At 52.6% G+C, this 13,058-nt stretch overlaps 1 protein-coding gene across 1 annotated transcript in view; it reads right to left on the reverse strand.

The window, feature by feature from the left end:
- Window positions 1–299: 299 nt before the first annotated feature.
- The window catches only part of PCSK6 (proprotein convertase subtilisin/kexin type 6), a 163,098-nt gene continuing 150,339 nt past the window's right edge, over window positions 300–13,058 (reverse strand). The window contains 4 exon segments of the mRNA XM_037510085.2: window positions 300–1,770; window positions 3,121–3,233; window positions 5,130–5,259; window positions 10,533–10,636. Of these exon segments, the coding sequence (XP_037365982.1) occupies window positions 1,673–1,770; window positions 3,121–3,233; window positions 5,130–5,259; window positions 10,533–10,636 (445 nt within the window). The 3' untranslated portion in view covers window positions 300–1,672.

Below are 13,058 nucleotides of genomic sequence, written 5' to 3' on the forward strand. Positions count from 1 at the left end.
TCACAGGGACCACTTTCAAAATCCCACATAGCATGTAACCCACGGGTGCAGGGAGTTCAGTTGCTGCACAAAAGACAATCTCTAGCCTAGTTAAAACACTGTTGGCAGCCTTAGGTAGAAGGCTTCCCCTGGACAGAGGTGGGAGGTATCTCTCTATCCAGTCCCTCTATCCAACAAGGCTTTTGTGGCCTGAGGAAGGACTCTTTACCCTGGGTTTGGAACACTGAGATCTTCGCTACATCAACATTTGCTAACATTCAAAGCAGACCTAGCACGTAATGACACCAAACAGATCCTGAAGAGACAAATAAAGCCATTTCACATCTCAGTCAGCACCCATGTTTAATTGTTGTGCTTTGGAAAAAAATACAGGGTCCTTTCCCGTGGGCTGTTAACTCTTTTATTAATTTAGGGTTAACATTGTATTTGCTTTGTTGATTTCATTTTCGGAGTTGTGGATTCAATAAACAACAGCTGGGGTTTCCCCAGCTCACAGGGGACAAGGCAAATGTGTTACAGTCAGAGAAGAGCAGGACAAAATGGAGAAGAACGAGCTGGAAAAATTTAAGGCAAATGTTACTCCCACATTACAGGGAATCGATCAAGCTGATCTGTGCATTTCAATGAAAATATATGAAATATTTGTCAAAATAATTAACATCGGTAAAAATTAGAACATGTAGCTTATAAAATGCCTGCACAGGTTTGGCAGAAATCGATCCGACTGTGCCATTAGGCTCTGAACACACACAGACACAGAAGCAGCCACCGGCAGGGCAAGTCTCCGGAAGATCAGAGGCCAAAACGGGCTCTACAAGCAATTCCAGGAGGTGGGAAGTGACCGATGACTAACGACACAGTGGGCTGACATTTGGATAAGAGGAACTGCTTGATAATCAAGGTGCCTTTGGCTAGGTCCGGGAGATGCTTCCTGGGGCCCTTCCACAGAAGGTTCTACATCAGGTAGAGGTGGTCATTAGTGTCCCAAGATGCAGCAGTGACAAGGGACGCTCAGCTGCAGAGGGAGGCAGACTCTTCCCGTCTGGGTTTGGAAGGAGACTTTCTAAGCCATTGCTGCAGTTGCAGAAGGAGCTGACTACGTAGAAACAGATGTGCCATCCCCAGTGGTCATACATTTTATGCCCCTAAATCTATTTTATTTACATTCTGACCAAACCATCCCCCAGACTGCTCTGTGGCAGCGAGGAGCAGGTGCGCTGCCCTGCCCTTCATCACACGTGGGGACGGGCTGGGCCCGGTGGGTGAGATTTACTGCAGAGCTGAGCAGAAGCACGGGAGAAGAATGATGTGTTTTGCCAAGCGTCTTTCTGCTTTGGTCTAGAAGATTCAGTAAACTTATGGTCCCAGAAGCTGATCCGAGGCTGGCGCTGTGGAGTCCCGATCCTTATTTTGTTCCTGTTTGGAGTTGCCAGAAGAATGGAGCCAGCAAGCAGAGTTTGAGAGGCTCTCGCTGTTTTAAGGACACGTCCTTCAGACCCACCACCCACCAGGTGGGGGGCCCCGACATGGGGCAGGAGGACCTTGCTCCTGGGGAGATAAAGCTGTCAGATGCAGGGCACCGCCCCTGAAACAGGCTCTGGCCTACAGTCTGGAGAAAGGCGGAGGACGGATGGACAGGAGGGCCCTGCCTCTGGGGGTGGCCGGGTACCCCCTACCCGGCCAGGAGGCACGTGCGGCAGCAGAACTGAATGAAGAGCTTCCGTTCACACAGCCTGTTGGACTTCACCATCTCACAGAACGTCTCGTCAGCTAAAGCCCCGCCAGGAAAGAAAATGGGGGAAAGGTCAGACTGTGGGGCCTGTTAAGATTGTTCCAGGCCTCCCTCTTTGAGCCTTTATGTTAGGCAGAGTGGGGGACCCAGAGGACAGGGGGTGGCAGCCAGGGCAGGCCTTCCAGCCTCCCACCCCTGTGACAGCTGGCATCTGAGGGCCCAGGCTGAATCTGGGGGAGCCAAGGGAGTTCAGGAAGGTGCCTGGGAGTGAAGTAGGCAGGACAGGGAGAAGGCCCATCTGCTCCTGCGCATCTGTCTGTCCTTCCGGACAACTGTTCTGGTGGGGAACTTAGGAGGAAGATTCTGGGGGAGGCAGGAAGCAGAAGTGGAAGCTGCTGCTGTGGTCCAGGGGACATTCTAACCGGATGGGATGGGAGGGTCATCAAGGCAGAGGAAGAAGCCAAGGGGTAGGGTAAGAGCCCTGGTGCATTTAGAATGTGTTGTTACACATGGGGCCCTGGACACTGCCCAGGACAACCTCGCTTTCTGGGGCTGGATGTATAACCTGAGTAGAGGACTCCCCAAAGAGAGCGCTTCCTGGCCTGTCAAGGGACACAGTGCTACAAGCCTAAATAAATGACCAAACACCAAGAAGGCCTTGTAGTTCACCAACCACCTTGTGGCTCACAGCGTGTACCCAGGACTCTCTCCTCAGGCTTCGTGTTCTGCTGGGGCAGGGGCAGGGCCAGCTCCATGCCTGGGGACTCTGGAGGTGGGAGCTCCCCTCTCTGCTCCTCCCTTTGACTTGTGGAGCCAAGGAGGTCCCCTTCCTCCCACAGCACGCCCGCTCACCAGGCCACCCAGCCAGAGACCTCTGTCAACCCATCCGCTAATTAGAACCCCAAGTTAGTGTTTGATCTCCCCTGAGTGGCTGTTTTCACAATCTGCCCAAGTCTCCTCATAGCCTAGAGAGCTGGGTCCTGTGGGCCTGTGAAGACTCCATGAGGCTGGAACCCTCCAGACCTCTGAGCTTGGAGCCTCTCCTGCTGTAAGTCACGGCACCCAGCCGCCCGGGGCTGATGGCCGGAGAGTGGGAACAGAACAAGAACAAACATTTTTTAAGAGTCACTCAACAAAGCCGCCAGCAGAGCTGGGATGCCTCTCTGGTCACTGTGAGAGAAGCCTCGAGGGAAGGAGTGTTGGGGGGGGCATCAGGGGTGGGGTGGGTAGAGAAGCCTGACATGGCCAAGCAAGCATAGGAGGGGCTGCCGCCCAGGCAGAGGGGCTGTCATTCCTGCATTGTCTTGTCTTTCCCTTTCTGCCAGAGGCCGGCTCCTCCCAGGGCAGCCCGAGGGTAACACAGCATCCCGACAGCGGCCAGTGCTCACCGTTGCTGCACGTGTGGTTGGTGATGCACGCGTTGCCCAGCTGCGTGAAGCCCGCCTTGCACCTGCTGCAGTTCCTGCTGGAGCCTTCGCAAGTCAAGCAGTTCTCCTCGCACCTGGGGGGGGACAGGGGCGTCCACTGCTGTCAGGGAAGAGCCCACCCATGCCCGGAGGCCTCCTCCCCTCTGCGCCACGTCCCAGCTTGGTCCTCTGCCGAGAGGCTGCAACTCTGTCCCCAACCATGGCCTGAACTTGGTTGAGAGTCTGCCGGTCTTTCCTCCGGTCTGACTGCACCGCTGCCCTGTTAGGGTAGATGTGGTCATGGCCGTTGGCAGGAGCATGCCCAGAGGGAAGCACAGGCCCAGGTCTCTGAGACCTGCTCACCTGGCTCTGCGGTGCCCACCCTGCAGGTGGCTCCTGAGCAGCATCAGCACACCCTCCCCGGGCAGCTTGCCAGCGGTGCCAGCTGTGCACTTGGAACTCAGGCCAGGCTCCACCCAGGGATGTGGCAAACCTGATTCTGGACCTGGGCTGGGGACAGCTACTCGCCACCAGGCTGAGCTTCCTTTCAGGTGATGCCACCTGGGGTGGTGGTGTGGTGGGGGGGAGGGTGTCCGTCCAATTATGCCCTAGGGGCAGGACCAGGGCTCTATCCAACCAGAATATGGTGGCCTCAGGGGTGGCACACGGGCTGGCAGGACATGTCCCCAGTTTTATCAGCTTAGAGTCACACTTGTGCATCTGCATGTGAAGATTTAAATGGCTACAACAGAGGCCGTGTGGCCTGCAAAATCCAAACTACTTGCTATTGGGCCTACCCAGAGGCAGACGCTGCCTGAAGGCTGGGGGCTGTGCCCCAGCCATGCTGGACAGCGTGAGGGCTTACACTGGGGCTGCAGCCTTCTCTGAGCGCAGCACTGAGTCTCCAGCACCCAGAACTCAGTGATTGCCCAACCTGTGCTGCGAGCCCACAGGGCCCTGAGTTGGCCGCCATCTGGGCCTGTCCTCTGTGGGCAGCTCTTCATTTGGGACAGGTGACACCTGCCTGGTCAGCGACTAGATGCCAACAGGCTCCCATGTGCCTCTTTTTAAGGTCACCCTCCACCAAGGTGTGACTGTACCCCAACTCTGCTCTCGGCCTGGATGAGAGGCAGCGTCTATACCAGTGCAGCTGAGGATGCCCCCCAACTGGAGTATAGACTTGGATTTTATATTGATAAAAATGGATCCTGTGGGCAAACCTGCCTTCTGGAGCCCTTCTGACTTCCTCCTCCTGCAGCAGGAGCCTGGCCTCGCCCCCACCATACACCCAGGACCAGAGGAAGGCTCTGTCCAGTGGACCCCATTCCTAGGCACTTTGGGGAAGCCCCTTTCCTGCTATATCTCCTGGTAGCCCCCCACAGGTCCTTGATGCCACAGCAGAGGGCACTGCTTCCCCTGGGATCCTCCCAGCTCCTCTTACAGATGACGCCCCTCCAGCACAGGCCCTTGATGCCACAGCACAGGGCACTGCTTCCCCTGGAACCCTCCCAGTTTCTTTTACAGATGACACCCCCTCCCGCTCTGTGAGCCCAGAGCTAGGGACTCCAGCCCCTCAGAGGGTTGTCAGTTATGTCTATGATCTGGGGACACCCCTAGGCCTGTCTGAGGGTGGCTTCCACTGGAAGTAGGGGGAGTCACCACAGAGGAGACCTAGCTCCCCAGGGTGTGAACAGTGCCAGGGGGCACCTGTCATTCTGCTTCCTGCCAATCCTGGGTGCACAGTAGGTCCCAGCAAACACTTGTTTGACAAAGTAAGGAAAGCCACGCGCTAACCTGTGACCTCGGCGATCGCTCACTGCAGAGGCCTTCCTCTGTGAAAGGTTCCTGGTCACTCCTGGCACCCTGCAGTAGTGCCAGGGAGCACACCCTCACACCCAGTGGGGTCCCCTCAACCCTTGCTGCTCCTTTGCAGGCACAGCTGATGGTTGCTCCCCAGTTTGACCATGCATGTGTGGGAGAGGACCATGTACCTTCGGCACACTTTGTGGGGCAAGCCTGGCATCTCCTCGGGGTAGAAGCCCTCGTCACAGGCCGGTACACATCTCCAGTCCTGGAAGTGGAGGCTCGGTGCGCAGTGAATGCATTCCTCTTGGCTGGGCCCTGAGGGTGCAGGAAAGTAGCAGAAGTCAGGGACTGCCTGGTTATCACCATGGCCCTGCTGCTGTACCGTCCAGACATGCCAAGGTCACTGCCCCCACCAGGCTTCCTGGGGCCATGGCACCTGCACTGAGATGTCCTCGCCTCTCCTGGAGGTGAGCATCACACCTCCAATTGGTAGACAGGATGTGGGGACATGAGCCATGCCTGGCTCACCTCCCTGCTCTGGGCCACGTTCTCTGGCCCAGATTCCAAATGCCGCCATCCCAACAGGCCAGGCCCTCTTGCTAGAGCCAGCCACGTGTGGCTTGAAGCACTTGAAACAGGGCTGGAAACAAACTGAGATGAGCTGTGAGTGTAAAATACATACACGCTGGATTTCAAAGGCATAAATTAAAAAAAATGTGAAATAGTGCATGAATTTTACTGTATTGATTCCATGTTGAAACGATGGTGCTGTCCCTACATTGGGCTACATAGGATTTGTTATAATCATCTTCACCTGTTTCTCAAGGACATTTGGAATCTTTCTTTTTAAGCCCCCTTCCCAAGAAGGACTCCTATTGGAAGGAGTCCAGGTAAACTGTATCCTTAGGTTCAAATGTTTAAATAGAAATAATTCACCAAATGAGTCACTGTCTACTTGGAGTTTCTCTTGATAGCTGTAGAATGGTGCTCAACGCCCCAGCTCACCAGCAATTACATTTTTCACCATTGTAACCTTTTTTCTAATTATTCAAACCATTTTACCTTTATTCCCCCATGCCCCCCACCACATCCCTCTCATCCTTCTGGCACTTTCTTCCCTCCATTACCTTCCTTTTTTTTTTTTTTTAAAGATTTATTTATTTATTTATTTATACAGCACTGGGTATAGTCAGAAGTGCAGGAGGGTGAGAGAATTCACCAGAGCCAGAGCGGGGAGCAGAGCAGGCAGACTGACGAAGTACACTGCTGAGGGGAGCAGTGGGCGGGCAGGAGAGGTCTGCGCACCATGTGGGACCCTTGCCCAGTGGCCGGGGATCGAACCTGCACTAAAGAGGCTGTGGGCAGCTTCATAACCCAGCGCTCAACCGCTGCGCCACTGGGGAGGCCTCTCCATTCCCTTCTTAACCTCAGAAACAAACCTCACTTCTCATATTAGCACCTGCTACTTTCTATAAGCACTTGGCTTTGTCCAGTTGTCTATTGTGAATGTCCAATATTTATCTTTATCATTCTGACTTGCTTTACTACACATCATTCCCTAGATCACTTTCCATAATAAAGACAGTGCTTCAAATACATTGGATTAAATAAGATGTGTTGATTATTTCTACCTATTTCTCTAGGAAATTTAACATCACATCAGTGGCTCCCACTTGGGGTGCGTATCTTATTTCCACTGGACAGAACACAGGTGAGACAATGGGGGGAAGAGAGGGAAGAAATTTTGGGGAGTGGTGAGGACTGATATTTGGTGTGGATGGACGACCAGGACATTTTCAACAACAGAGAAGTGACTTAGGGCTTACAAAGGGACAGAAGTGCTGAGTGAAGGGTCAAGGGCCAGGGAGGAGAGCTGGCAGCTCAATCAGGAAGGCTCATCAGTTCGGGGTGGACACGGCTTAGAATGACGACACCAGGCTGGTGGTCTGCCCCACTGTTCTCTCACACATTCCAACAACAAGGAAGAGCTGGGTGTCCACTCTGTGCCAAATGTCCCCTAGGGCACCTGGTGGGATGTCAGAGAGAGGCAGCGAGGTACCCATGGGCTGGTCCCATAGAATGTCGAATCCAGGGCAGAAATAGTCTCGGCTGCTTACAGTAAAGGTCCCTGTTCAAGGTCTTCCTCCCACTGATATTTGACCTCGGCCTTAGATTCAGGCCTGGCAGCTAAGGCAGTGATATGTGGCCCTTTTCCTAGAGTCACTCCAGGTCTAAGGGGGCTAGGGTGACTAGGGTCCACTGTGTCCAGGGAAGACAAGGGTCTGCAGGGCGGCTCCACCAGCCACAAGGCTCAGGCTGGGGCTGGCGTCACAACTCTGCAGCTTTACGGCCAGAAGGGGATGAGGAGTTCACTAGGATTATGAGCAGGAAGCAAAAGTGGGAGCATCAGAGGGTCACTGGGCCTCTGTAGGGACAGCACACATCCTGCCCAGGTGTGCCCAGTCGTGCTGAGACACAGAAGAAGAACTGCCAAATGAGTAGGATTCTGTCTGCCTTATGTCATTCTAGATGAAAGGTAGTCTTGTGCTTCAGCCAAGAGCCTGTCCCTCCTCTACCACTCCTCCTTCATGTTGGTGGCTGAGTCCCTGGAAGATTCTGGAAGCTGTCCCCTTCTATGCCCTTCCCTGCTGATCCCTGCTCCCCAGGATGTTCTGCCTCGATCATCCTAGGGTTCTTACTGTCTGAGGAGCATTAAGGGGGAAAACACACTTGCTCTGGTTTATACTTAGCTTAATGCTAAGCAGCAATATATCAAACACTAAATGCTAAATGCATGTACCAATCTTTAAAGCAGGAGAACCCATAAAATCAAGAAGACGGAAAAGTTCTGGGAATGGGAGGTGGTGATGGCCACACAGCTGTGCGATGCCTTAAAGCCACTGAAGTGACCCTTCAAAACAGTTAAGACGGTAAATTTTAGGTTACGGACATCTTACCATGATGGAAAAAAGCTGATTAAACACAAATTTCTTACACAAACTATTTTCACAGTTACTAAAAATTACGAAGTTTATAACTCCACATCCCTTAAGGAGTCCATTAAGTCACCAGCTTTTACAAGCTTCAGACACTGTAAAAGTGCCCACAGATCACAGTTGCAAGAGCTAAGTGGTTGTGTTTAGGCAGGAGCCGCCCCATCGCTGGCCGGGTCTGGTACAAGGGAGAAGGCAGGAGGTGGCGGCAGGTAGGAAGGGCACTAAGACTAAGCTGTGAAACACTTTCCTTTCTCCCGCGTTCCCTCTTTAGAACACAGTGGGTTTTATCTGCTGTTTCACATCATGCTCTGGGGCAGGGGTCTGAGTGAAGGCTGCCCCTCAAAGGTGCCAAGGCACTCCGTGAGACTTGGCACATGGCTCCTCACTGGCTGCCAGTCACCTCCCTGTCCCAAGGGTCACCTCCCTGCAACAACTCCTAGCAGAGGGCCCCCCGCCATGTCAGGACACACTGGAGGGGTTACTTGGACCAGAGGTAGGCAAGAGGTTTGTCCCCACTGAGATTGCACCATATGCATAGGGGCGCTGGTGCCCGGGGGTGAGGACAAATGCAAGCATGTCACTCTCCCTAATACCATGTCCAGTCCCCTGCACAGGTGGGGGGCAGCGACGATCTCTGATGGGAACGAGAAGGGGAAGGCCAGGCACGCCTGGGGACAGTGGATTCTAGCACTGACCCACCCCTGACATAATAGCAAGAAGCCTGGCAGACACGAGGGCAGGGAAGAGAGGTCCTTCTCCCCAGCAGCTGCCATGGGTGGGTGCACACATCCCGGGAACTTAAAAAGAACCCCGACAGGTGGGTATGGGGAGGACAGCCTTAGATCTGCACATGACTGAATGACATGCAGAAGTGATGGGAAGTCAGGAGATGGAGAACAGAGAACCTGTAAGGACTATAAAGTTGTTTGCCGGCAGGAAGTCTGGGGATGCGGAGAGAGAAAAGTAAATTAGATGATGGAAATCAGAAGTGTTATAAAACCACACACCTGAATTTCATGGAGTCAAGTGACTATGACATTTAAATAAGTGTCATCAATGGTGTTCCTTGATCAACCTGGGTTAAGCAACGAGTCAAAGAAACAAAAAATAAAGAAACAAATAAAAAGGCAAGGGCAAAGCGTAGGAGAAACTGTTACTGAGGCTGGAAGAGCTTCCAAACTTGGCGACGTCCCCCTTCTTTGGGGGTGTCAGGAAGGCGCAGCTCTTGGGGGCTTTAAGAACCTGACCTTGCCACAGTCCTGCTCTCCCTGGCATGTCCCCTCCTGGAAGCACAGGTGATGCCCACGTGGGGCCCATGCAGCCACACTACTGCCCGTCCTGCTGCATTTCCCGGGGTCCGTATTATGGCAATGGTGATTTTGCAGAGATTCCAACATAAACAATTCTTAAATTGTTATTGCAGCACAGAGTCTAACATGGGTTTCTTAGAACAAGGACCACAGTGTTGGGGGGGGGGAGGAGCGTCCAGAAGAGAAGCCTTAACCCCAAGTAGATCTGAGCCCACAAATTCATAATGCATTTCAGCATTCTCGCGCAAATAGCTGCAACATGACAAACCAATAAAAATGAATGGATTCTCCGCTATTCTGCATAAAAACTGTGCCTGGAAGACATCTGCGCTATCATCTTTGTGGGGAATTATAATATGCATAAAATTGTTTATAGAAGTCTTTACCTCTCTGAATAAAATGTTCAACATAAGTGAAAATAGGTACAAGGAATGAAGGCTATGTTTTAAAAAGCCTCCCTCCCATCAGCACGGGAATCTGCGCCCACCTCTCCCCTCTGGATCTTTATGGCATTGTATCCGAGCTGGTGCCAATCTGCAGCAAGGGCTGAGCTTCCAGGCAAGACAGCTGACAGTGAGCACCCTTTACAGCCTGGCTGGCTTCTAATGCCAGGAAACCCGGGATGTTCATTCAAAGCTGGCCCTTGTGAATTTTTTTCCCCCACTAAAAAAAAAGTAAAAATACATATAACCTAACATTTACCATATTAACCATTTTTTAATTAATTAATTTATTTATATAAGCACTGGGTACAGTCAGAAGCACGGGAGGGTGAGAGAATTCACCAGAGCCAGAGCCGGGAGCAGAGCAGGCAGAAGGACCGAAGTACACTGCTGAGGGGAGCAGCGGGCGGCAGGAGAGGTCTGCACCATGTGGGATCCTCCTCCAGTGGCCAGGGAGCAGCCGGGGATCGAACCGGCGCTGCAGAGGCTGCGGGCAGCTTTGCAACCCAGAGCTCAACCACTGCGCCACCGGGGAGGCCCCATATTAACCATTTTTAAGCGGACAGTTCAAGGGCATTAAGTACATTCACACTGGGGTGCTACCATCACCAGCATCCATCCCCAAACTTCATCTTCTAAACTGATACTTCATACCCATGAAACACTGAGTCCCCAGTTTCATGCTGCTCCTGGAAGACCTTTGTCTTCCTGCTGCAATACACACAGAAGTCCCTGAAGCTCTAGTGCTTTCTGGTTTGGAGACAGACTCTCCACTGGGGTAACCCAGATTCTGCTGGGCTGGCATAATGAAATCAACGCCTCTGCAGGGAGGAACTCACCCACGCAGGTTTGGCAGGTGGGATGGCATTCCCCGCATTTGATCTGCTCGGAATCAAAGTAGGTGCCCGGTTCACAGTCTGGAATGCAGCTGCCCCTCGCAAGGCTGTTGAAAAGACAAAAAAAAAAAAAAACGGCGGGTTTTCATATCCTTTCCAAAATTCTTATTAAATTACGATTTGCCCCCAAACGCCTTTCATAAGAGGAAGTGAAAATTGCTAAAGACACAGCTCTTTGTGTCACTGAAGGTTCCCAGCTGATGAAAGCCAGAGAAGCTGTCCTGAAGCCAGCTGGAGGCTAAGGCAGAAAAGACATCAGGGCCTGGAGCCAGGGGCCCAGTCCTCACCTCTCTCCTGGCCTGTGAGACCAGCATTAATCTAAACCCCACGAGCACAGCTGTAGTAGGTGCTAATACTCCTCGCGGCCCACTGGCAAGGTCTCCTCTGGCCCTTGAAGTTAGTATTGCAGCAAAGCTGATTCTGAAACTCAGATCTGTTCCTGCCTCTCCCTTGCTTGAACCTTCCACGCTTCCCAATGAACTGGCAGTAAAATCCACTCGAGGCCCAGCAGGCCCTGCCTGGTGTGGCTCCTGCCTCTTCCTGCTCTGGGAGGCCTCCGAGGTCCAGTGTTCTAACTGCAACACCTCCAACTCCTCTTCTGTTAACTGAGTCACCCCGGATCCCCCCTTGTGGGGTTGCTTTGAGGACTAAATGAGCAAATACACTTAAAAGACTGGAAAGTGTGTGGCACACAGCAGTGTGAGTACACGTCAGTTACTACATTGTGTTTGATACACAGGTCGAACAGCGCTCCAGGGTGTCTGTGAGGTCCAGAGAACCTGCTTTTGGGGAGACACTGCAGGGGCTAAATGCCTCCCTGTATCCGGGCAAATGCCCACCCATGCTCTACCACGTCATGGCACCAGGGCACTGCAACTGGCAGTTAAATTAAGTCTTTAATAACTGCCATTCCCGAGAACGCTTCCTGCATTTATCCCCCTAAAGAGATGGATGGCCAGGCGACAGCAGCTCGGCGGCTCTCCCTGCTTTAACGTGACAGCGATGATTTGAAGCCACAGCTTAAGAGGATATTGGGCAATAAAAGGAAGCTTTCTGTGGATTATGGCTGACGATGTTTTCAGAGTTTGCGTGCCTCTCCCTGCTTGTCAGGGCCAGAACCCCTGCTTCTGTTTGTGAAGCTACTGCCTGAGAGGTATTTTCTCCCGGTGACACCATTCCTGACCTGAACATGTGGTCCCCTCATCCCTAGGGGACCCGGGATCTACAGGAAGCAGAGACAAGCCCTGGGGCTCCCCCGCACATCTCCACTGGGAATCAAGTTCCCAAGTTGCAATCAAGTCGCAATCATAGAGCAACCCCCCACCTCAGTGACCAGCCTGAGGTCTGGGGGCCTTGGTGGGAGCTGCTGTCACAGCCGGCCTCTCCCAGGCCCCAGATGAAGGGCTGGCTCTGTCATCCCCCACCCAGCCCCTGTCTTTTCCCTTTTGGGGACCTCCTTCCTTCCTCACCACGGCATCATGCCACGTCTAATCCTTCTTTGCCCAGCTAGCGGGTTTAAATGATCACAGATAGGACTCCTGACTCTGGGGGTCCTGCTTCCCCTTCCCTCTCCTAGAATCCCCCAAACTTGGGCGGGGGACCCTCATGTCTCCCACACCCTGATCTGAAGAAAGGTGCAGGCAAAGGAAACATTGCTAAGGCAGCAACACTGTGCTTCCTGGGGAAACTGTTTCTCTCCCTGTTAATAAAATGTTAGTAACAATATCTGCTTCCTGGATTGCTGGGAAGCGTGAATGAGGCAGCTTTGTGAGCACCTAGAAGAAGACTGCCCTTTAAATTTTTCTCCCTACCCTCTCTATTTCCAAAAGAACCAACCCTACTCGTGAATTCCAGACCCAGAACATCTGGGTAGGATGGCAGCAGGGGCAGGTGGGCTGCAGGTCTTCATAAGACCCTACAAAGTCTGCTCCCGCCAGGATCAGCAGCATCCTGGTCACCTGGGAGCTGGCAGAGATGCAGGCTCAGGGCTGCTGAGAATTTGCATTTTAACAAGGGCCCAGGGTATGTGCCTTGCACATTTTGGGGTGTGAAAAATTGCTCTTGTAGACCCTCCTCTTTCCTCCTTGACAGGCAGACTCTAGATTTAGTCCCTGGAGTGATCACCACGTAATTTTGAACAGGATATTTTCTAAGCTTCTAGCTAGTAACACAGAGGAAGAAGCAATGTATATTTAATTGCATTAAATGCAATTTGGTTGCATCAAGCAGGCTAAACAAACATTCCCAAATATTCCATGAAAAGCATGAACCAGTAAAATGTATTTAACAGCGACACTTGCTGAGCTTGGCGGAACAGGGAGAGCCAGGCATGTGAAGAGCAGTCACAGATAAGGAGCTGCCCTCCGGGAAGGGAGAAACAAGAGGTGGGAAGAGTGAGAACAGAGGGATGGAGAGACAGGAGGATGGGCTTTTTGGGATCCTGCTCCCTTGCCCTCGCTAGGAAGGGAG

This window comes from Talpa occidentalis, unplaced genomic scaffold, assembly GCF_014898055.3.
Source record: "Talpa occidentalis isolate TD23 unplaced genomic scaffold, MPIMG_talOcc4v2.1 talOcc4.14, whole genome shotgun sequence".
NCBI lineage: Eukaryota > Metazoa > Chordata > Mammalia > Eulipotyphla > Talpidae > Talpa > Talpa occidentalis.